The sequence below is a fragment of the Drosophila kikkawai genome, chromosome 2L, assembly GCF_030179895.1.
Source record: "Drosophila kikkawai strain 14028-0561.14 chromosome 2L, DkikHiC1v2, whole genome shotgun sequence".
Lineage (NCBI taxonomy): Eukaryota > Metazoa > Arthropoda > Insecta > Diptera > Drosophilidae > Drosophila > Drosophila kikkawai.
Window position 1 is genome coordinate 20,666,980 of NC_091728.1, and position 25,818 is coordinate 20,692,797.

Here is a 25,818-nt window from a genome sequence, read left to right on the forward strand (position 1 = left end):
GCCCCCTCGTGGACATAGTAAAGCATAGTTAGAAGTCTACCTTTTTTTTCTTTTGTGCTTTTCTCGGGTTTTCTGGGGGTTTTTGTTCGGGGTTAAGCATACACGGTTGTGGCGTTTAACAAAGTTGAAGGCAACCGCAGGTTTTCCAACATATGTGTTGGTGGGAAATTGAGACAGGGCCTGGGTGGTGGCTTAAACTACAAACTGCACTTTTCCCTGGCAGCTTGGGAAACTTTTTGCCCATGACTAAGAAACTTTTCGAACACCCGAAACCCAGTAGCAGTAGAAGCAACATTTTCAATTGTTGCACATGCCTGGGTGTCTTGGAATTTACCAATTGTTACGTTTATGCGGGTTCTATTTATTAGATTTGAATATTTTTAATAAAGATTATAATACAGGATACTGTAAATATTTTTTATAATATTTTTAAAAGTGATATTAACTTAGAATGACATTTATACTACAATTCTTACTTCATTTTAATCAATTTCATTTCAATTAAAAGCTTAAATATCTATTTAAAATTATTGTAAAGTGTATTTGTATTCATATATTTTTTAGACACAATAATATTCTCACTTAATTTTAACCAATTTAATTTTTTTAAAAGTTTAAAGATATTTTTAAAATTATTTCTTATAGAATTAAACCAACATTTACTTTTAAAATAATTTTAAATAATTCCCAAAAAAAAACATCTCGTATAAACCCTGCGTTCAATATAATCCCTTTTTTTGGCCTTATCTTGGTGTAGATATTCTTTCAGAGTTAACAATTAAATTCCCTTTTGCAATCTGAAGCCAGACAGTGTGCGGCAATTATAATGGCACATAATTTAAGTTCAAGTGTTTTTTGTTCCCCACCGATTCCTTTATATGTTTCTTCTACCTTATTTCTTTCTTGTTTTTCCTTTTGTTTTTTTTGTTTTGTTCTTTCCCTATTATCCGCAAAGGCTTTTAAAGGGCGAGATAAATTTCACGCTCAAATGTCCTTCGCTTTGAGCCACATCCTGTGCCGCAAATACATACATACATAGGCTAACAGGGAGCGAGCAAGGCAAAGCCTAAAACTTTGCTTGTTTGTCATGTTTGGTTTTTGGTCTACAACTCGCCAATTTGCGAAACAGTCCAACCGTAAATGTCTCTGGCTGTGTGTCCCTGTGACAACTGCAGTGCTTAAAGCGCTTTAATTAAGTTCGACTTGAGCCGGATTGCCAGACCAAGTTGTTTGGGTGTTTTTGGCCACCGAACCACCGCCACCACCACTGCCACTAACCAACAACCCTTGCCGAAAAGCCGATTGAAAGTTGCGAAAATTGGTGTCAACACATGGCCACACCGTTCGCAACCGAAACTATCCCACCCCAATCCAATCCAATCTGATTTCCCGATTCTTTTTCTCAACAGGAAGTTTTTAGCATTTCATTAAAAACTTTTCCAACTGCTTGTCACTTACATTGTGTGTTCTACTGCTGATAATCAAGTTGCTTCAATATTGTCTTCTTGTGACCGAGTTTAGCTCTTGTTCATTATTGTTTCTTTTATTACAAAGAGATTTTTAGAAATACTTTTTTTTTTATGATAACAAAACAAAAATCAGGTCTTGTAACTTTAGGGATTTTATAATAATAGATTACTTAAATTATAAAAGGTTTTCCGTCACTAAATTCGTACTTGGGAATTCTAAGGGCACAAGATTTATTACGTTTTGCTTACTGTGAAATAGGCATATCTTTACAATCCTAAAATAAAAATAATATATCTAAATTAAGCAATAAAAAAATCCATAATATTATTTAAAGAATTTTTCTATTTTTAATAATTTTTGGAAAATTAACAAAATACAATAAAAATCCAAAATAGTTTCAGATAAAGATTGTTTTCTAAATAAACTAAGCCTTACGTTCTTAAAAAACTATAAATTGAAATAATTTTATATAATTCTCATTGTATTTAAGTTCCTAAAACTAAACCCTTTTAGTAACTAAATTTTTTTTAATTTAAACCATATAAATACCAAATCCTCTGTGCCCCCCAAAGACACCTCCCTGTGTTGCAGGCTCTATATAACATATAAAGATATATACAAAATACATAACGCAGTCATGGCATGATTAATGTGAATAGTACATAAGTGCTGGCTAATGCAAGAGCATGCAGCTTGATCCGGGAAGCTGGAAAGGGTTTGGGAATGAAAACTGGATTGAAATTGGTAGTAGTAGTAGTAGTTTTTGGGGGGGCAGCGGCGGGGCATTGTCGCAATATGACGCATACGCGTATATTTTATGGCCAACAAATATGGTAAAAACGGGGCGGGCGGGGCAGATAACTATGACTTCATTATGAGCTCATGCCCGTAAAGTGCAACCAAAAGGCAAACGAATCCAGCTCAGGCCCCGTGGAGGGGCTCGCCCCGACAACTGCCAGCATAAGCCAAACATTAATAATAAACAACTTACAAGCCATAAACCAATGGGATGCCGACTACCAGCTACACACCAACCAACGAGCCTCAAATAAATTACACCATGAAAAATAAACACAGTCAACAACGGGACCGGAGGCTGCACAAAAAATCAGCCAGAGCAAATGACATTAAAAGAGCAAGAAGGGCGCGGAAAACGCATTTCCACTTTGCCCCAGCTCAACCCAGTTGCAAAAAAAAACCCGAAACCAACGCACAGTGAGTGCTAAAATTATGACAACAGGCGGCTGATCCTGTACTGGCTATAGCCCAAAAAAAAAAGGGGGTAAAAGCGAGCAAAATGAAAAAAGAAATCCGCTCAACTGCCAGCCAAAAGCCAATGGAGATGGTAAAAATTGACACCGGACATGGGGACATCGAAGTGGACATGGATATGGCTCTGGATGGGCATAAGGACGAAGATGCGAATGGTCCAGGGATAAGGACATTGGCGACAGTCGACTGACTGGGCAAAAAAAAATGGGGAAGCACATTTCGGGAAGAATGATGCATGCCACATGCTACGCACTTTGTGAAAGCCCAAAAGTCAGGCGATTTGGCGATTCCAAAAAACTAATTCTGGGAGATTTTATTTTGCAAAAAAATTCTATAAAAAATGAACAATTTATAATATATATGTCCAACTTATTTTATGACAGTTTTTATATAAAAAAAGCTGTATAAAATATAAAATTTAAAAAATTCATAATATATGTTTTCTTTCTTTACGACTTATTTTATTTGAAAAATTTCCCTAATACTTTATACTTTTTTAAAATAATTATTTTTTTTAATAAAAAAAATAAACAAAAACTCCTTTTCTATAAAAAATAGTAAATATAAAATTATTTACATTATTTAAAAAAAAAATGTTTACAAATACAAGATTCCCAGCTCTGGAACACCATCGAAATAAAATCACCGAAAAGGCAATACTAAAACACTAAAACGCAAATTAAATTTAAAACAAGAAAGGAATCTAACTTCGGCACGCCGAAGTTTGTATATCCTTGCAGATATTATTTCATTACATTTTACCTATACTTATTATGTTTACAGTTTGACAGTTACAGTTTTACATTCACACCTTTACATTTTCTCTACATCTACCGATCGGTTTATATGGCAGCTATATGATATAGTTGTCCGATTTTCTTGAAATTTATACCAAAATTCTAGAATAATAAAATAAGCTTATATCTCAGAGTAGATGAAATTACGTTAAAAAACAACGAAGTTATATATTGTTTCCTATTAATTTCCCGATCGTTTCTATGGCAGCGATAAGATATAGTCGTCCGATTTTCATAAAATTTTTACCAAAATTCAGAAATAATATAAAATGGCCATATCTAAAAAATAGTGCAAAAATTTTAAAAAACAGCAAAGTTATAATTTTTTTTCTAAAAATTGATCGAACATTTGTATGGCAGCTATATGATATAGTCGTCCGATCCGACCCGTTCCGACATATATAGCGGTGAGAGTATATAGAAGACTATATGCAAAGTTTCATTCAGATAGCTTTAAAACTGAGGGACTAGTTTGCGTAGAAACGGACAGGTGGACAGACGGACAGACGGACAGACGGACATGGCTTTATCGACTCGGCTGTTGATGCTGATCAAGAATATATATACTTTATAGGGTCGGAAACGTCTCCTTCACTGCGTTGCAAACTTCTGACTGAAATTATAATACCCTGCAAGGGTATAAAAAAGAGACAAACATACATAAATAGACAAATACAGAAGGAAATAGATGGCAAAATGCTAAGAAAGAGATAGCAGCTAGAGAGATGGCTAAAAAGAGACAAAAAATCATTTTGGCAAAAAGCCTGACTTGGAGACAAGGCACAAAAAAATGGTTAAAAACTGTAAAATTCGAATATGTAAGTGAAAATTTGCAAAAAAAGCGGCACACAACAAAGGGAAATGGACACCATTGTTTCTGGCCAAAGGAGTGTGTGCACGCGTGCAAAAGAGAAAGCGATAGCCAGAAAGGAAGATATATGGTACACTGGAAGAAGAAACTCTAGATTTAAGGCAGGGAAGTGTCTGTCTATGGTAAATTATAGAAACAAAATTCAAGTTAAAATTTTAATTTTCAAAATATTAAACAAAATTATTTTTCCACGTGTACCTAGAGCAAGGCAACAATGTTGCATTGGCCCAAACAAAACGAAAAATCAGAGTCCATAAGACCACAGCGTGTGGCGGACCCGAAAAAAAAAGAAACACAAAATGAGTGGAGCTAAGAGAGAAGAGCACTCTCCGGCAAACTTGGCAGAGGAGCTCTGAAAACTCTTAAAAAAAAAAAACAAAAGAAAAATGAAAAACACGGACCATCCGGGGAGAAGGCCCATAGGAGACTCTGGTGACACAGTGTCATCTGCATACACACAGCTGGATATGGTCAAGTTGGCGCACAGAAATTGCCTGGGAGTGTCGCCAACTGTGATGACTTCAATATGCACTGCCCCGTGATCCTCCGAAGCCGAACTAGACAAGGACGAGAGCTCCTCTTCCCCTGTACCGACCTGAGGGGGAGCAAATGCAAATTGAAACTACCATACAGCTTGAAAATGGCAAAAATGAATCGGATTAGACGATGCTGGATAAAGTCAACAGAAAATGGAGCAGAGCTATCACTGAAAGGCAATCGCCAGGTGTCGAACCCAACGGATGCCGTTGATAGTCGGCCATAAAAAAGACGACAAATAGAGGATTTGATATGCGAATGGGAAACCGATATGGCGAAAGTGGTGAAGCGGGCAGAACTAAGGGTTACAGTGAAAGGAATCAAAGGTACAAACAATATAAATATAGAGGTCATACACCTATTATTAATTTATTTTAAAATATAAAAGATTAAATTTCAGTCTAAAATGACTACTCTTTGCTCAAATCCTACCTACAGTTACCTACAGTCTCCGGTCAACATCAACTTCCGGTTGTAAAGAGACCTAAATAAGCCATTTCATTTACACAGATCCTGTGTATTCACTTCTCCCAGAGCCTCCTTTATTCTAGAATTCCCCCAGATATGCGGCAAAAACAATTACCTCTCAATTTGCATTCACCTTTGGCTCTTTCTGTTTAATCTCCTGTTGTCGAAGGCCCAACACAGTCCAACCTGCCTATGTCAACTGATGATGCCAGGGCCCAGAACTACTTATTGCATAGCCAAACAAACAGATTATTTGGCAAATAAGCCGGACAAACAAGCCAAGTCATGGCACTCGCTACCTCCGACGGCCCCTAAAAGTAAACAGTTCACACAAAGGGAGCGGCCCAACGGCTTCGAAATTAATTTTAACCCTGACCAGGGCAACATACTACCAGCCAGCCAAGTTGCCTATCCTGGCTCAGTTAGCTTTGCTTAACTGATTAAATCCCTGGTTGGTTATGTTGGTTGCTTGGCTGGCCTGGCCTGGCTAGTTAGACGACGAAGGAGGCTGTGAGCAGCACATGAAATGCAGAAATAGAGTCTCGGTCTCCCCAGGGTATCTCCCTTCCTACTAGCAGACACTATGAATCAAAGCTAAAAGTAATGTCCAAAGTTCCAGGGAAGACACTTTGGATCGTACGGACTCTATATGGTTAGAACACAAGGAGAAAAATTTAAGAGGTTTAAAAGTTTAGGTTTTATTGAGAAAATAATTTGAGATAAATATGAAAAAAATTGTCTTGTAACCTATTTCTAAAACGAATTCAAGGATTTTTATATTAGAAGATCAAAGAAAATTTATCAGGAGGTTCACAAAATTACTTGGTTTTCAAATCAATAAAAATTGCGTTTAAAAGTATGCTACAAATTAGTAAAACAAAATGCAATCTTTAAATAAATATTTCATTGCATACTTTTGCCCACATTTTACATTGATTTTAAATCTTTTCTTCAGGATCTATAAAATAATTTTATTTTAAATTTAAATGTAAATATATATTATTATATTATGTGTATATATATAAATATAAAAAATAGGCTTGTAGTTTAAATTGATGAATATTTTTACGATTCCTTAGGCTCTTCTACGGACTCTTTTTCCTTGAATATATTTAGTGAAACACAACATATTCATTCTCTCAGTGCACTGGTCATCCTTTGCGCAAACTATATGGACCCAAATAGCCCCGGGTATCATGGACAGGAATAAAAACTGTACAACAAATGTCATAAAACGGCCACTCACCTCGATAAACTTTGCTACGCTTGCCAGCGGCAGCGATTTGTTGCTGTTGCTGCTGCTGGTGTTGTTGCTGCTGCTGCTGTTGTTGCTGTTGCTGCTGCTGGACAGCCACTGCGTCCAGTTGCAGCAGCAAACGAGGCGCTGATGCTGCTGCGGCTGCCGCTGCTGCTGCGACTGCTGCCTGGGCAATATTTCCATTAACATTTGTCACTTGCTGATGCTGCCCATGCTGCTGATGGTGATGATGAAGCTGCTGCTGTTGCTGTTGCTGCTGCTGCTGGGCATGGGAGTGTGTATGCGAATGGGGATGCGAATGCGTATGAGGATGGGGATGGGAATGGGGCTGCGAATGGGGATGGGCATGAGAATGGCCATGGATATGGGGATGATGGGCAATGGCGCCATTTGGCGGGCCTGTCACTGCCGGTGGTCCATGTGCCGGGCAATAGCTGCGATATTCGCCATTGATGTCGATGTAAATTGGCGCCTCCACAAGTGGCCAAGCGGCGCCAGTTAAAGATGTTGCCGCTGCTGTGCCACCCGCTGCTGCTGCAGCAGGAGTTGCTGCTGCTCCTGCTGCTGATACAGTTGCTCCTGAGGCTCCGGCTACTGCAGCAGCTACTGATGCCGCCGACGGTGGCGTCAAGGTAATCAATTGCACGGGCATTAGTTGGGCGCCATGGATGTGAGGCAAGCCGGAATGTTGAGCACAGTGTTGCTGCTGCTGCTGCTGTTGCTGCTTGGGTGACAACTGTTGCTGTTGCTGCAGCGACTGTTGTATTTGCTGCTGATAATATACAGTGGTCTGTTCGTAGGCGGCATAGCCCAGAGCATTCGTTGCTGTCGTCGTAACCGATGAGGACATATTGCTGCTGCTGGCCACTGTCGGCATGTTGCTACTGCTGCTGGCCACTGAGGACTGTTGGAGTTGCTGTTGCTTGGCCTTCAGGGCGGCGGGTTGAAAGGGTGGCGCCAACGGCGTCAAATTCGATTTATAGGCCTTGATCAAAGCACTGCTGGTTGATGGTGCTACTGAGGCTGTTCCTGTTGGCGTTGCCGTTGCACTTGTGCTGGCTTTTTGATTTTCTTTGACGGACTTTGTACGGCTTTGAGTGGAACCAATTCCCCGGGGCGAAATCTCACTGTTGCGAGTGTTGTTGTTATTGTCCACCACCTGCAATGTGGCCGGGGGGTCACGATTGTGACCTGACCTCTCGATTACCTGATAGCTTTCACCGATGAAAGTCACCAAATCGTGGCAGGCCTGCTGCAATTCGGCCGATGTGGTTGCCTTGCCCCTTGCACTAGCATTATCATTATCCCTATCGTCATCATCATCGTCGCTCTCGATAACATGCTCGATGATGCGCAAGTTATCGTAGTCTATAATTCGGGCATATCCCATGCCCAGAGCTAAGCCCGTGAGCCTGGCCACTTCGTCGATTTCCTCTTCCTCGTCAGAGTCATTTGGCACCTGCTTTGTAGATTCCTCTTGAATCTCCACATCCTCCTTTGATTCGTCTTCATTTATCGAGTCTTCTATCAATGGTTGGCCATCACTAGCATCATTATTGTTATCGTTATCGTTGCGTATACCGTTTGTCTCAAGCTTGACCGCCACTTCCGTATCCTTAGCCATATCCCCTTCCATTTCCATTTCCTCTTCCACAATTTGACTTAATCTGGGTTTCAGGGGCTTTAGCTCCGATTCATCGTCATCGAAGCCATCGGTTTGGGTGCTGTTATCGGTAAATATCGTATCAGTAGAACCATAATAATCGCACTCGTCGCACACCAACTCCAATTTTGTTTCGCTTGCCTCCAGGACAGCTGTTGCCATAGTGTTTTGAAATATTTTTGCTGATTGAGCTTACTTCAATTGTTGCATTCAGTAAAAATTGGCTTCCATCGAGTTAACCAGAGATTGCAAATTGAGATTCTGTTGCGGCAACAATTTCAAATTGTTGTGGTTGCCCTTGCACTTTGTCGCCAGCAGTCTCATGTTGCTCTTGTGCCGGCGATTTGATCGAATTAAGTCACACAAGTTGGGCTTGGATAAGCACGGAAGTTGAAAGTCATAAGGGCCAAGTTTTTCGCCTCAATTATTTACACCTTTTTCTAGATTGCCAATGCCTGCAACGAAACGGAAAATGGAAAGAAAATTGTTTAACTCGAAAAGTCTTTCACTTTCTATCAACTTTACCCTCACAAAGTTCGAGTCAAAAGTTTGGCTTGTGTTGTTTTTTGTGCTTCTTGCCGGTTTTCTCCTTTCGAGATTGTTTATCGAAACCCATAAAATATTTATTTTAATTAAAAGCAAATCATAAATGAGAGTAGAAAACGAGAACGATGAGTGGAAAATATTTGCCAGGAGTGAAGTGCCCAACTTTGAAGATGAAATTTGTTTTACTTAGTTTTTGGTCACAAAAAAAATAGTTGAGAGAGTCAATTTTGAAGGAGAACACATGGAAAAATCGTTGCCAATTTTTAAACTAATTTCCTAGGCATGTAAATTTAATTACTGGCTTTATAACCTAAATTTTCTGTAAATTCCTGCAAACTTATTTACCTCTAAACAATAACTTTTAATTTTAACAAGCTTAACAAGTACAGTGTTTTTAATCAATAGCATTTACCGGAATTTCCTGTGATTTATCAAAAGCAAACTCAACTTTTATGAATGACATGACCCAATTATAAACAAATTGTTCAAAATAACTTTCAGCATGTAATTTAAACCAGTTAATAAATATTAAATGTCGAACAACAAATTCAACTTGAACCAACACCATTGGCAACCTTAAGCGCTTAATTTAAATGTATTTTATACATTAAACGGATTTTTACACATCGAGAATCAAATCAGTGGCAAAAAATAACATTGATGGCAAAATCAGCTAAATCTGCACAAATGCAAATGAAAATCTATTCAACAACATAAGGGAAAACCCTCATGCCAACACACACACACGCAGAAAGATAGACAGAGAGGGGGAGTTTGGTCAATATGCAATATGTATGCGTAAATTGCGTTTTTGGTCAACAATTTCAATATTTTATGCGGCCGACCTGGCGTATGAGCAATGTGTGCAGGAGTAAGAGAGGCTGGCCGGCCAGAAAATGTTGTACGAGCTCTTGTGGCCAACCAAAATAAATGAATAATGCATACCGGAAGTTATTTTCTATTCAATTTACACTACTTAAATATGTTGGGCTATTCTGAGGGTTCCAGGATCTAAGCTCCAGACATCAAAGGTTCCATAATGAACATTTTGATTGGATTTATATGCAAATATTTTAAGTGCTATCTGTTCTATTTTTGGTTAAACTTAAAGTTCTTTGTAAGATTTTCAATTAATTTTGTGTTTTACTGCTTTAAATTTCTATCTACACACTGAGTTTATACACAAAGTCAACAATTTAATTAAACATTTGTACTCTGTAAATTTCTAATCAACCCAATTAAATTCCGCTTTTCAATCGGTTGCCATTTAATCATCAGTAATTGGGGGAAAATTATAAATATTTAATATGACTAAACACACACTAATTAGAAAGGACCTAAACAATGTACCACTAATTGGTTAAACAATTTGTATGCTACAAATTATACAAATATTTATGTGTAAATAAGTAAAAGAGTTTAAATTAAATTTAATTGGACAGAACTAAATTTATGCTAGATCAAAGGTAAACCACAAAATAAATACCATAAAAGTAGAGTCAAAAAAACAAAGGAAAATAAATATATAAAATGTATTTGTAGTGTAAACTGTAGATAATATTTTAGTGCATTTAATTTGGAGCGGATAGCCGGAAAGCAGGGAAAACTGTTTACAAAATCGCCGCAAAATATTTGCAAGCTCATTTCCATTTCCGAACGCGCGATTTCATATGCAGAAATATTTTCAAATTGAACAAATATTTGCACAGACCGATAATTACAAAATCAGAGAGTGAGATAGAGGAAAGTCTATGCCTTCCCACCATATGCTTGACCATAAAAATATTTTCAGAAATTATTTAATAACCACTTCTTGTCCGCAGTCACTAGAAGGGCGTTGCATCGCTAGATAAAACGCCTCTGTATTATCAATAAAGCTGCGAAAAAGAAACGTTGCAAAACGATGCGCTCTCCGCAAACTTGAAAAAATGCAATTAAGTTGGCAACGCCAAAGGAATAACGAGGAAGGGGACTTCCCTTCCTTTTGTATCTGTGTGCCAGTGTCTTTGTGTGGGTTGTGGGGTTGTATTACTGTATGCGTGTGTGTGTGTGTCTGTGAGCGCGCGGTTGTGGGTAAGGCAACAAATTTAATTAGCGCCACAAGACGGTAACAAAGAATAAATAAAAACAACAGCATAATAAGTAATGATATCGCAGCGGGGAAAAAAATAAGAGCCCTTCAAGTCAACAAGCTAGAAAGCCGTGAAGAAAGGATAACAATTATATTAAATGAAACAGTATATAATGGGTATATATACTTTTATATATAAAATATAATTTATTTATAAATTTTAAAAAATATTAATGTTTTGGTAAACATAACATTTTTAAATAAAAAGGCTCAGAAAGCTATTACCAATTTATAATTTAATTTTTTCTTTGGATAATTCATTTTAATCTAATTTAAAAGTATAATTTAAGAATTAAACTTATTTGGTGAACATTTTTACACCTTTGAAATACATTTTCAAACCTTAAATAAAGTTGTAAAAATCAAATCAGTTGAATATTAACTTTATTTTTAGCAATATAACTTCCACCTAATCATCACTAGCAACTTATCATAATTCATAATCTCTAATCCCTTAAATACTTTTCCTCCCATAAACCTTAAAATTTCTTGTGTTGGCCAATTTCCGCAAAGTGGCTTCAAGTGCGGGCTTCTTTTACGTAAAAGTTCTCTTACTTAGTTAATTTCGGATGACTTTGAAATAATCTCAAACATTCTTGCGCCACTTTAGGCACATTTTCACTCAAAGAATCTCACTCGAAAGAGCTAAATTCTCTGCGTAATGAGAATTTCTCTCATTCTACGCTCTTTTACCCTGGCAAAAACTGTCTCAATTCTCACGACGCATGAGTGAGCGACCGCCTAGCAACTCAACTATAGAAAACCCGAAACCAATTTCAAGCTTTCAGTATTGCAAACGCAACAAGTTAAACTGAATTTTATGACCACCGGCATAATAACACAGGAAACATGTTGGTATGCCATAGTTGGTTGAAAGAAAACGAATTGAAAAATACCCTGCTTAACAGAAAAAAATATATAATAAATAAATATATATATTTTTGATTTAATTTTGCAAATTTAACCTAACTTTCTGGGTTTAAATAGTAATATTTGAAATAATTTCTTAATAAAAATATATAAATAATCTTCAGAAAGTTCTCATTTTAATTCTTAAAAAAAAAAAAATAAAAAACTCAACAAAATATCTTCAAATTAAAAATCTTCTTTCTTAATTTAAGTTAATAATCCCAAAGCTAATCTACCCTCTAAGAAGCCTATCCTTAGGGTACAAAAACCAACAGCAACCCCAAACAGTCGTAACTAGAAAACCATTTACGACTCCAATTTCATAGTTGCATGCCACATCTCGTTGTGGCATTCTTTTGGGTTATGAATTCGCCATAAGTGAGGGATGCTTAAACTTTGCGCTTAGCTGACCCTTTTGATGTCTCTCGCTTCCCTTGATCTTTGGCATTTCGGTCCCACGCGTCGTATGATTAATATTTGTATTAATTTGCTTTATTGCTCATACGCCGCGTGGCCCGGACTTATCCAAGATGCGGCCCAATGATAAATTCGCTGCACGCTCATCACGCCCCATTCACATGACATGACGTTTGACTAATGATGAGCCACCGTCCCAGCCCTGCCTTTGGAAACTTTAATGGCTTACCTTTAAGCTTAGAAAGAAAGGAACAAAAGTAAAGAAACAAAAAAAAAGAGAAAAGAAATGGAACAAAACTGGAGCAAGAGCAACAGAAAGGAGCAGAAAAGTAGGCAAGACATAATAACATAGATAAAATGTTGACAACTTGCTAACAAATGAAATGCAAACATGTTGCAGCAGGTCCTTGAAGACAACGACGATGACGGGGTTGGGGGTGGCGAAGGGATAAGGGATGAGGGATGTTGATGAAGGAGCCGCACAAAAGGGAAATTTATATGTAGGCCCACGTCTAAGCCCCACTGACTGATAAGAGGGAATTCGCAAAACCGAAAATAAAATGCTCTCGTGGGAACAAAGAGACACATTATTTCCATAAACAATTATTTTGAAGCAAGAAGAAACCAGACTTGGCCAACTTTTAATATTCTATTTATGTTCTTCTCCAAGGGAATTGCCATAAAATAATTTCAAATTAAAATTATGATATTAATTTGAACCACAAGGTAGTTTTAAAGTTCTTGTATTATAAGGAATTTTTGTTTGAATTTATACATTTATTTTAAAAATATTTCATTTAATGTGGCACTCAAAGCACCCCTCTTGTAAGAGTATATAAAAAAGGAAACTCCAACCAAATAAGAGAGCACCGCTTAGCCTATATTCTGCTGGCTCTCGCCCACATAAAGACTAAGTCCCGATAAAAAGTTTAACTTTGAAGGCAAGCCGAATTTATGAATACGCTTATAAATATTTATTTAAAAATTTAAAGAACCTTATAAATATGCCAGAGATTTAAATTATAATAAAAAAAATTATAGAGAGTAATTCAACTATTTAAATTTTAAAATTTGTTTAGCAAAGCCATCGAAATACCTTGCCAAAGACCAGAATCAAATGCAGAAAGCGGCTTGCAGGCAAGCAAACTCTGAAAGGAGCTTAAGGATTTGAGCCGAGGACATGAAAATGTCGTGAGGGGAAAACTGTGGACAATGGGAAATGAACGGTGTGAGTAATTAAGAAGCAAGTGCGTAAAAGTTGCCCGCATGGAAGTGACGCAACGCTCAAACGTCAGAGCAAGGAACAAGACTGTGGAAAATCGGGGGAAAACCCCCGAAAACTGAGCACAAGAAATGGCTTCAATTAATTGACTTAAGCTAAAAAACCAAAAAAAAAAATTACGGAGAATTTCTTTGCTGGCCAAAACATTTTCAAACATTTTCTGTTTTCTTATTTCGTGCGGCATACTTTTGGGCAGCGTCTGACAAGAGCTCACTTAATACTGGTTGAGCAAGAAAAGAGGCTTAAACACGCAATCAAAATGTCTTACGCACTGAGCATCTTGTTGATATTTAGACAGCTTGGTTTTAATTCCTGTAAATCAACAAAATGCAAATAACGTTTCGCAACAGCCGCTGCTGTTTCGCAACGCAAAACAAGTCAATTAAAATTGACAATCTATGGCTAGAAAATTTCCAATTGGCCCCGGAAATCACGTCCCAGACATGAAACTAAATTACAAGGCCCACAAAGCCAAAAGGATGATACACACACACACACACACACAGGCACAAACACGGACAATAAACAAAGTGCAATTAGTTGATATACGAGATGGCCGAAAGGTTTGGCATAAAGGGTGAAAATGCTCATACGTGGACCAGGTCAAAGTTTATGGCCCTGACCAACCGGCAACCGGCAGGAGCTGCTGCTGCTGCTGCAAACTGCAACTCATATTTTATACAAGGCCAAAAATGTCTCGCTGGCTGCACATAAAACATTTTGCTTGGAGAAACCCAAAACTGACACTGATGCTGACACTTTCGCACAACTCATCTGTCTCCACTGGGCCCTGTCCTCCCCTCCCCTTGGCCCATTGTGCATATAATTTGTCACTTGCATGGTCTTTATACACAGGAAACACGGTCACAGCAGGCAATTGGCCAGGAATGTCAAAATACACCAAAAAAAAATAAATCTTAATTAAGTGAAAAGTTGCAAGGCATTTCAGCTTACAATTTTTATTTTATTTTTTCAATATTTTCAATATTTCAATCAATATTAAATAACATTAATCTAGTAGCTTGTATATAAGGTACGCTGAAAGTTACCATGAAAGTTACACTGTCTACACAAGCACACATTCCTAAATCAACGCGCCTGCTGATGATTACCAAAAAATAAAATAAAAATAGGATATTTTTCGATAAGTTATCTAAGTTTTAAATTTTGATAAATTAGTTTTCAGAGCTTTTATTATTTCAAAAATATATAAAGGACTCTTTTCTTTTGTAAATTCTACCACTTTTAATAGGAACTTTTATTTCAAGTGTACTGACACACTGAGGAGACTATGGAAAAGGGCTACCGGTCATCTTTACGCTTGAAACACAGCGCACAAGTATAACTGTCAGGATACAGGAGCTGTCGCTTATCACACACGTTGTATGTATGAATGTACACATACTTCTCGCACGCACGTTGGTTGTGTGTCGGCATACCTTTGGTGCTTACTGTATACATATAGGCGTTGACTCTGCATAAATGTCAAAGAAGATGTGCCCTTTCATGCACAAGTATATGTGCATTTGATGTACAGGATTTCCGTTCAATTGGGCATATTTGATTAACAAATTAAATTTATACAAATTCGATGAACGAAGAGGAAACAGTGATTGGTCAATGGGTATACAAATTGATACGCACATGGAATATAATACATTTGAATTATAGAAGAGTTTTTTAAATGATAAAACAAGCTTTTGAATTAAAGAATTTAAAAATAATTTAACTCATTAAATTTTACTTATGTAAACCCTTATATAAAATAAAGTAAACAATATTCTTAGCTTTTAACACTCTCCCTTCTGTACGTCCATTTTCATTCAACCATCATCAGCATTTTTCTCAATTCAACGTTTCACAATTGTCATAAATAATAAGAGGAAAGCGTGTCAGAATTGCCATTCTAAACATGCGTTATGCTTTCACCTTCTGTCTCCATAAAAAATCCAGTCAAGTTTTGTTTTTTTTCTGCACCCTGACAAGTGTTAAAATAACATTTGCACTGCATTTTAAATGGCATTTCTAGAAAAGAATTTTTATGTGTACGAGAAATGCTTTTATTTTCCCTGTGCAGAACGTTGAAACCAAACAATCAACAAAACGAATTTCCTGCCACTCGTCCGGCTTTTTTGCTTATTTTGGGTTCGAGTCGAAATGCTACATTTAACTGAGGAAAACATCAAACATGTTAAATAAATGTTCGCTTTGGGCGTTGAGCTGTCGGCTCTGATTTTTGACCGTGGCTATTTTTAGGGGCCTATCCCTAACGGAAATCAAATAGAATTTAACCCACCCACAAAAGGGTATTTACATACATACAGACCATACATATATTTAGTACTTTACTAGAACGCATGGAAAATTGTGGGGCTAAAAGCATAGCATACTTTAATGCGTTGCCCAAGAGCTATTTTTGGAAAATTTTTCACAAGCTTCAGAGTATTCAGTGGCACTTTTGTAGAATTTTTATTAAGAAACCTATTCTATTATTTAATTTTCTAATAAAGCAATTTAAGGAAATCTTATATGTATATTTTCAGCTTGAATTCAAATCTCCTCTTTTTCTATTCTTATTTTCAATATATATTTTTCTAGTTTCAGCTGGGCATTGCTTATACATTGAGTGTCCTTGGTGTCACATCCTTCTTAACTGTTTTTTTATGGCGCCCAAGTGAACGCTCCAATGGCCGCCATATGGCAAACGCTGTCTGACACTTTTTGATTAAATTACCGTTGACTGTCAATAACAGACACTGACGGTGCACTCACCCCATTATAGTCACTGCCTGAAACTTTCACAAGGATTTTTTGTGACGCCCAAAAAAATAATATTAATAAAATTATTATTGCAACTCAATTTAAGGCTATATGGGTTCAGCTTTATCTAGTGGTGATGGTGATGCAACAGCAAAGACATCTTGACTCTGACAGCAGTTGAAGCTTTAATTGCCTCTATATACATGATTGATGCCAAAAAAAACTTTGTCCTTGTTTGACTTGCGTGTAAACATCTTGCTTTGTTTTCCTTTGCTCGTGTATTTTTTTTTTGTTTTTTGCTGAACCGAGTTTAATTAAACCTCCATATGGTGTATATTCTGTGGGCGATTGCCGAAGAGTTGCGAGTGGGCGGTCAGGGATTCTATTTATAGAGTCCGCTGATTAGGAACAGCAGTATAGTGACAGCGGACAGCGTCAGCAAAAACCAAAAAAGAAGTCTCTGATGTAAATATCAGAAGCCAATATTGAACTGTTATGTGGCAAAGTTTGCTCAGTTCTTTTTTTCAGTCCTGTTGTTAGGCAACCTGGTTCATTGATAGATACGACCAATTCTCTTGGTATTGGCCATGTCAAGGCGATAACCGCTTGACGTAGATCTCGTTTCAAATTTCATCAGACAGAATAAAAGCAAAAAAAAATGGCATTGGTTCTTTAAAGACCAAGGATTTTCAGACGATTTTTCACCAATATGTAATGTTGGAATTTTGGGTTTTTTAAGTTTAACTCTTAATAAAATAAATCAAAGAAATTATCTATATTTTAAAAATTAAAAATTTAAGATTTTCAGTAGACAAAGTAGCCATTGATCTTTACTTATCCTAATTTATTAAAATCTTTCGATAGTAAATACCTAGCTTCCCAGTTACTTTCTATGTTCAAAAGCCTCATCATTTTTCTTTTTTATTGTCAAAGCTGAAATACAACATAACAAACATTTAAGATGCCGAATTTTAATGGTGCCATTATTATGCATACAATGGAGTTGCTTAACTCGCCGGCAACACTGCGAGAAATAGTGATGACTATAGCTCAAAATACGGAGCTTCCACCGGAAGACATTAAAGTGCCAGTGAAGCAAACTCTTGAAATGGGCCTGCGTTCGGGATTTTTGCAAAAAGCTGAAGGTAAGTTAACATAAAATATTAAATTATTTATTAATTAAATACAAACTTTAAAGGTCGCTATTATTTGGAATCCATTACTTTTACACGCCTTAAAAATGATATACGTTGCTTGAAGATGCCAGAAATGAATGAGAAAACCCAGTCCACAAAAGGTGAAAAGTCTGTAAAGACAAGCTCTAAAACTGTGCTACAGAAAAACTCAAGTTCAGAAGCGTTTAAAAATCCTAAACTTATACCAAAAAAGCCAGTGAATAACGGTACTCACAGAACTTCTAATACCAAACCGAAAAGGTCATTGAATGAAGGTACTTTAAAAAATCCTAAACCTATATCGAAAAAGCGCGATGGTGTTTTCAAAAATGTAAATCCCTTACCCAAAAAGCTATTGCATGACAGTAGTTCCATTACATCAACCAACAAATCTATTTCTTATATAAATAAGAAGTCAGCAACATCCTTGGCCATCCAGCCAGAATCCGAACCCCGAGATATTTTTGACTGTGATCCCACAAAAAAGTATACAAAATTATCTGCTCTGTTCCATCAATACTCTGGGAACATTAAATGAATTACTTTACTTCTTTACATTTAATAAAATTGTATTGTATGTATGTTCCCTACTAATTAGGTAGTTTTCAAGCCACCAAATGTAGCAAGACTAATTAGATAAACTGAATATTTTGGTACTTTATTAACTATATTATAATATCAACCACGACTAAATTTTAAATCATTCCATTTTGGTATAATTGATTTAATTAAAAAATTGCAATCGGGAATAAGCCATTACTTTGTGTTCCCTAATTCCCTTGGCCAATAAGAGGATGCCTTTGAGAAATGATGTCTCATTTACGCGAATTGACAAATGTCTCAATTAGCGGAGGACGAATCCTTGAATTGAAGCGAGAGCGGGGTCTAACATTTTTCGGGGGCGTCGGGAACATAGAGACGCCCGACAATGTCGCGACGCTTCCTATTCAATTTGAAAACCAAATGAAGCGTCGCCTCCGCCAAGTGGCAATTTGCTCTGTGCATTGACCATATGGTTGGACACCCACCCAAAGGCACCCCACGCAATCTGCACCACCCCACCCCAGAAGACATGGCAATCGCTAGTGCTCCGCCCGGTAGTAACCCATCACCACCTACCACGCAACTTGCCAGTACTCCTTGACTTTTCCGAAAAAGCTTTAATACACTTTAAAAATATAAATCGAAAATATATGAAAACTTTTACGCATATTTTTTAAGCTTAAAAGTAAAATTTTCCATTGTAAAAAATGCAAACACAATTTGTTTTAAAATTAATATTTGATAAATTCTTATATCATGCTAGAACTATTTGAGAATTTTATACAAAAATCTTAGATTTGACCCAGTAATTAATTACGAATTTATTTGTAAACCTAACAAAATTTTAAATAATTATTTACTTTCAAAATATTTTTATTCAAGTGTCTAGTGAGTTTATTATTTTAGTTTTATTTTTTTTTTCGCTCTGCTTTTCTTTGACCTTTGCGATGACGTCGGACCGGCTTAGGTTAGCTTGAAAAGAGAGCAAAAACCCGCGAGAGATAGCCATGTAAACAGAGAAAGAGAAAGGCGGCCAAGAGAGAGAGAGCGATTGGAAAAGAGACCGTGAACAATAAGGGTGAATTACTAGCGTGGTGAAAACGAATTCCACCCGAAGAGTGCAACAAATGTTTGGAAGACAACTTCGGGCCAACAAGGTAAATGTTAAGGCACACACGGCGGATGAGTGGGTGCGCTCGTCCACTGGGTGGTATGGCCGATTTAGAGGGTGGTTGGGCGGCTTCATGGGTAGCTGGTTTTTGGGGGCTTTGAAGCGTGGGCAGCGACAAAGCGGGTGAAGTTATGTCTTGCCCTTTTTTCGGCATACTGGCATACATAGCGAACAGCGAATTATTTGTGCGTGGGGATGTGCAGATGTACAAAATGTGCGACTGAATGTGGGCTTTCAGAAGGGTGACTCAACCAGATTACTCGTTGGGCTCCAATATAATAAAGGGAAAAGACTTAAATGTATATAAACTACTCAATAAATACATATCAAATCTTAAATAATAAATATTTTCAATTATTTTGGTTCTTAAAACGAGCAATGTTTATTTAATATTTAGATTGATGAAATTTTAGGATTTTAAAAAAATTTATTTTGCATTTTTAATGTTGTGTATACATTTTTTTTCTTTTAATTCTCTAATCTTTACTTTATAATCTTCTTCTTTGCAAACCAAATGTTCAATATAAACATCAATAAAATATTTTAAAGGATTTATTTGTAATCTGAAAAACACCGAAAACATAATAAAAAATTAATCTAATAAAATAATAAAAATTCCTGAAAACCTGAGCCACCCTAATGATAAAATATCCCTTATAAGGGACCTTGTTCCGAGATGCGCGCGTGGCCAGACAACGAAATGTCAAAGCAGCCTGCTTATTTTTTGTTCGTTTTTTTGTTTGTATCCCCGACTATGTGTGTGCGATTTTTGGTTTAGCTTTTTGGCATATGGTACTTCGTGGAGAAATGTGGAGCGAGTGTGTTTTGCCGTGTTGTTGTTCAGCGGAAAAGCTGTTTCGTTTATTTCATTTTTTTTTTTTCATTTGAGGTTTTCTAGTTAAATATTTTGCAACACCGCATCGCATTTCCATGATTAGCAGATAAACATATGTTAAGTTGCAAAACTTTGTGGGGGTGAGATGGAGAAGTTGGGGAGGCAACAAGGCTGTACATACCATACATATAAAGTACATATATATATAAGGGACACTATGGCTCTGATTGAGCTTTCAAGTGGGCCAAGTTGTATGGCAAAAATGTTTGTTTAGGATGCAACAGCTGTTGGGTTAATGTTGGCGAAAGGAAGGATAAAAAAAACAAGGAAAGTTTTGCCTCTAGCGAAAATGGAGCATATTTAAAAATATTGGTTTAATAAAAGTATGTTTTAATTGTTTGCTAACATCAATAACAGAATTTTACAGGATTTTATAAAATTTTAACCTTTTCATGTAGTTTTCCTATAAAAGTTTTCTAAACAATTAAAATGTTTAAAAAATATGATATTTCACACTAAAAGGAACACCATTTCAAGGAACAGAAAACCTCTTAAACTCAACTTTGTAAATTTCTAATGTAATAGAAAAATATTCTTACTTTCTCGCTAATTTCAGTCCTTTTATCTTGTCATTCTCATACCTTGAGACCATCCGTTTTCATTGCTTTCCGCCACCCCTTAATTGAATTAACTTTAATGAACCAAATTATAATTGCAAATAAATTATCTCATTTAAGACGCAGAAAATTTTCGCACTTTTGCCGTTAGTGTAACGCTGAAACCCGAAAATGGCGTCAAGGCCAATTAGAAAACTTTGGCCAAAATGGGGGCGAAACTGAGACTTATCTCGGGATCTGTAAGAGCCCATTTCCCCGCACGTTTCTCTCTCTTTCTAATTCTCTTTCTCTCTGTTTTCGAGACACCGAACTAGCATATGCCAAAGTAAAAAGCTTACCAAAGTCAAACTCGATTAAAAATGCATAAATGCAATTAAAGGCAAATGGAAATCGAACGAAACTCGCAAAAAAGCTTCGAATGAGAAGCGCCTCGGGGTGGAAAGGCAAGAGAGATTACACTTGCAAAAAAAATATATATAAAAGAAGATAGATGAAAATTACTTTAAGATATTGAGAATATATTTTTCTACAAAATTTCATAATAAGAGATTTAAATCTATCGACTTAGAAGTTAAAAAATGCAAAAAAAAATCATTTTTTCGGGACTATTAAAATATTTTTTAGCAGGCACTAGTTATTGCAATTAAATATTATTTTCAATAAAAATCATCCGCTCAGTAAAAAACATTTGTAATATCGTGTATCCTGTCAAAAAAACATTGCCTACATTTTGGCGTCGAGGTATTAAACATTTGTTCTTATAGAAAGCTACACAAATATCTATTGTAAATAATTTCTTATTTTTAGAAAACCTTTTGGAAATCATTTAAATTTTTTTTTTAATTTTTATACTTTAGTTTTTTTTTGTGTGCACCAAAAGATATAAAACGCAGATAGTGGAAGTGCAGCAGGACAATGGTCAGAGAGAGGTGGAGGTCAGGGAGGCACACGGTGGGCGTTGGGTGGTGGAAAGTGGTGGTACGAGGGAGGTAAGATATTCAAAAGGCGCGACAAGTGGCGACTAAGCTTTGTTTGGTGCAAAGAGAGCAGCGGAATGCGAAATGAGAAAAGCAAAGCAAGCGAGAAGCCAAAATAAAGCAATAAAAAACAAAAGCACTAAAGTAAAATGTTTATGCACATATTTTTACGATTTTTTAATGTTATTCTCATTTGACGAATATAATGGGTTGTTCATTGGATATTATTATAAACCATAAAAAAAAATTTAATTATTCGTAAATAACTAGAAATTACATTGGTCAATCTTACCGAAAATCAATAAATCAAACGATTAATGCAAATTTTAAGTAAATATTTGTCAAAAAAATATATTTTAAATTATTTGCTGTATTTCGCATAAATTATAATAAATACCAATAATAACTTTTAAAACAAATTTTAAAATGGTTATAAAGTTTTATTTTTGCAACGTTTGGGGAAATTGGATCATGTCAGATAAATAAGTTTTATAATAATAAATAATAAATAAGTTATTTATTTTAATTATTAATATTTTCCCGAACGAGGGCCACCGCATAAACGCAGTAACAGTAAAAGAAGCCCTGACCATGCAGTTGCGTCAATGGGTGCAAGAGAGAGGGGGTCGGACGATGTCAGAGAATGAGAGAGGGAGAGCGCGATGGCGAAAGCAAGAGGCATGGAAAGAGCGGGAGAGAGCCACCACAGAGGCAAGCACTGGTTGAGTTGGTTTTGCTGACTGCACTTGTTTTGCCATCATTATTATTGTTGCTTGCAAGTTGCAACGTTTTTGGTTGCCACAAAAGCAACAAACACAAGCACACACACACACATATAACACACACGACCGCGATATTGCCAATTCACTTACATACACACCGACAACAGTTAGCCGCCTTTTGCGTTGTGTTTGTGGGTTTTGCCAACATATTGTAACCGTTTTCTCTAATTTCCCAATGGGAAAACATTCAATTTGAATTGTTAAAACAACCATTAGGTCAAACTCACCTTAAAAACATTAAAATTATTGCAATTTTGGTGCAAAATCGACCAACATATGCTAACACGCACACACACATACACTTGCACCTTGCACACACGTATTTTTGCTTTTGCTTTTGGTTTCTTTTTTCCCTTTTTGTTTTCTATTTATTTATTTGTTGCTTTTTGCATTTATTTTTTGGCTGCACTCTCACCCTAACACACAATTAAACACACACTCACACACACGTACGCGAAAAAACACGAAAAGCAGCCAATTTTGTTGTATTTGTTATTGTTTTGATTTTTTGTTGGTTTTCTTGTTGCAATTTTTACTGTAATATGCGTAACAAGTTTATGTTACGTTGTAACGAAATAGCGAAATGTAACGAAATAACGGCTAATGACGACGTTTCTTGCAGAGCAGGAAAAGCGCTGAAGAATTGCACTGCCGAATCTTGGTGTTTGTATTTTTCAAAAATGCTACGCCAGCCTTTCTGATTTTCCGATGCGAACGCGCGCGCTGCGAAAAACATATTCGATGCGAATCAGAGAACTTCCCGCTATATAGAGATTCTCTTTCGGTTTGAGTGAGTTGAACGACGATTTTCCTTTTCTCCCCACCTCCCACACCCTCGCAAGCTCTTTGCGCGACACTGCAATGCTCTTGAGTGCTGCCCGCCCTCTCTTTCGTGCTGGCTGTTTACTAAATGTAACCGTGTTACAGGCAATGTAAAGGTGCTGTTACTATGCCTTTAATCAGGTGTTTAGGAATATTTTTGAATACATTTTTAGATAAAATATGTTCATATTAAAATTTATTTCTTGTTTGATATTTGTCATTATTAATTGTTCGTAAACATTGAATTATTTTGATTTATATCTATTATTAATATTATTGTTATTAACGGCTAACTTTTCTGCTGGCCTAAAAGAGTGGGGGTGGGAGAAAAGAGAGCTGACCCCGAATTGAGTGCCTCTAAAAGCTGTTGCTTTTTCTAGCTCTCTTTTTCTTGGGAATTGTCACGTTGCGTGGGTGTCAACGTCGCTGCCACTAACCCTGCCATTACCGGCAGAATTATCATGAAATTGAGTGTTTATGCGGTTTGAGTCCAGGCTAATGTTATACGTAAAGCAATGTAAATTGTTTTGTCTTTTTAATAACCGAAAATCATTACAAAAGGGAAGAGTTTATTTTTTGCAATAAACTATACAGATAAATTATCAAATACTTATATATAAACATGGAACGTTTTTATACATTAAAAAAAAAAAAAGTTTAAATAAACAAAAATAAAGGTAAGCCATCAATAAAATTTGTAATCACATCCGCTGGTCATGTAAAATAAAAGTAATATACATGTTTACAAAAAGTCCCTGCTTGAGTCCCTATTCTCTGCCCTGCTCTAACTTACAAGAACGGCTATGAGAGAGCAAAGGTAGCCTGATTGAGCTAAAGAGTAGCAACACGAAAGAGTGTGTTTTGAGTGACAGCAACCTGTAAGTAAAGGTTGGTCTCCAAATAGGCTCAAAGTGAGTGAGATGTTGATTTTGCCAGCAAACAGCTGTTTGAGACCACAAGGAAATTAGGGAGAAAATATAAATATTTTCTGACTTAATAATTTATTTTGATGTAACAAAAATATTAGAATAAAAAAATATTTTTATATATTTTTTATTTATGTTAACCATTATTTGTATTCCTAACTAAGACACCAAATTTTAAAGAACGTTTTTTAGAAACTGTCATTAATAATCAAGTTTCATTTTTTATAAATAATAATATATAAAAAATTAATTTTTACATTTCTTGTACAGTGTTTCAGTTTTCTTGCATACATTTGACATTACTTACCCAAAAGCTCTTTTAGGGAAAATAAAATGGTTTGTGTCTTAACTATTCCTTTACTTTCGCATTTAATTTTTATTCAAGTCTCTTTTTATAGTTTAAATTACAATGTTATACATTTTTAATTGAAAAAAAAAAAATAATAATTTCCGCTTCGTCAAAATTTTTGGTTTCGTTTTGGGGTTTTACGCTTGTTCAGCCATGATTCAAAGTCATTTTTAATAAATTTTGCCTTCACAGCCTTATTGCGTTTCTTTACAAAATTGTCACGATCTCGCAGCCAAATCCGAGCGTACTCCCAGCCAATCAGACATGCCATTGATACAGGAACGCACTATTAAAAAAAAATAACAGAAATGTGTTCATTAAAACCTAGTACTCAAGGGATTTCGCTAAAAATTGTTGCCTACTTTATAGGGCAACCACAGGAAATGGCTGTCTTAAGGTAGCCATTAAAAGAAAGATGGCGTTTACAGAATATGGCTGCCTTAACGTAGCCATTAAAAGAAGCATGGCTTCCATACAAAATGGTTACGATTTTGCTAATTACTTTGAAAAATTTGTCTAAATTTGTATATTTAAGAAATAATAAAATCCAGTACCTAGTAAATTAACAACAAATTAAAACTTATGAACAAGATAAATAACTATATCCTATTTGTCTACAAAAATCACCATATAAGCTTACATCCGTTTCAATAGATGACACAAACTTGGCAGCTCTATTTTTCGCCTCGGTTGTAAGATTATCCTTGGGCTTAAAGGGCACTGCTCGCGACCACTCCTTGTTCAGTTTATTCATTTTGGTCAGCGGTAAATGTTTTCCTTATTGACTTAAAATTTATTATTTTACAAAAAATTTAAAAAACAGCATTTCCAAACAGGAATTTTTTAAAGGCTTAGAAATGTTTGAAAGGAAAGGAAAATGAAATAATTTGAAAAGATCACACGATTTATAAAGATTGATTTTTATTAAAAAATTTAAAGAAAATTGTGTTTAATTAATAAATAAGAATATTTTTATTAAAACTGTTAATTAAAAGAAAGTGGATAACAAACGCTTTAAATATTGTTTAATACACCACGATAACTAAATAGTATTATTATATTACAGAATTTGTAGAATGAACAAAGAAAGGAATTTTCTTTATGAATTTTTGACTATATGGACATAGAGTAAACCCTGAAAAACAATATTAGAAAGAAAAACCACCCAGAACAAACTTGAGGAAAATTCTTCAAGCCAAGCCTCCCGAAGGACAACCGCAGAAATGTTTCGAAGGCGTTT

General features: G+C 35.9%; 2 protein-coding genes across 3 annotated transcripts in view; both read right to left on the reverse strand.

Moving 5' to 3' along the window:
• mtgo (miles to go) overlaps positions 1-23,139 on the reverse strand; it is a 144,040-nt gene extending 120,901 nt beyond the window's left edge. For both annotated transcript variants that reach the window (XR_011444400.1, XM_017163693.3), the window contains exons 1-2: positions 22,709-23,139; positions 6,662-8,791 (exon numbers count right to left, since the gene is read on the reverse strand). Coding sequence is in view for 1 of the 2 variants with exons in the window: in XM_017163693.3 (XP_017019182.1) it covers positions 6,662-8,498 (1,837 nt within the window). In the remaining variant the exon portion in view is untranslated. The remainder of the gene's footprint in view (positions 1-6,661; positions 8,792-22,708) is intronic.
• A 1,440-nt stretch (positions 23,140-24,579) lies between these two features.
• On the reverse strand, positions 24,580-25,459 carry LOC108072540 (uncharacterized). Its single transcript, XM_017163715.3, has 2 exons — positions 25,219-25,459; positions 24,580-24,864 (listed from the first exon to the last, which is right to left on the reverse strand). The coding sequence occupies exons 1-2, from the start codon at positions 25,330-25,332 to the stop codon at positions 24,688-24,690; spliced, it is 291 nt and encodes a 96-aa protein (XP_017019204.1). The 5' UTR covers positions 25,333-25,459; the 3' UTR covers positions 24,580-24,687.
• Between the last annotated feature and the right edge of the window lie 359 nt (positions 25,460-25,818).

Coding starts and splice junctions, on each gene's coding strand:
- LOC108072540 (XM_017163715.3), bottom strand. CDS start 25,332: ATGAATAAACTGAACAAGGAGTGGTCGCGAGCAGTGCCCTTTAAGCCC. Junction 24,865..25,218: donor TGTCATCTATTGAAACGGAT/GTAAGCTTATAT, acceptor TTTTTTTAATAG/TGCGTTCCTGTATCAATGGC.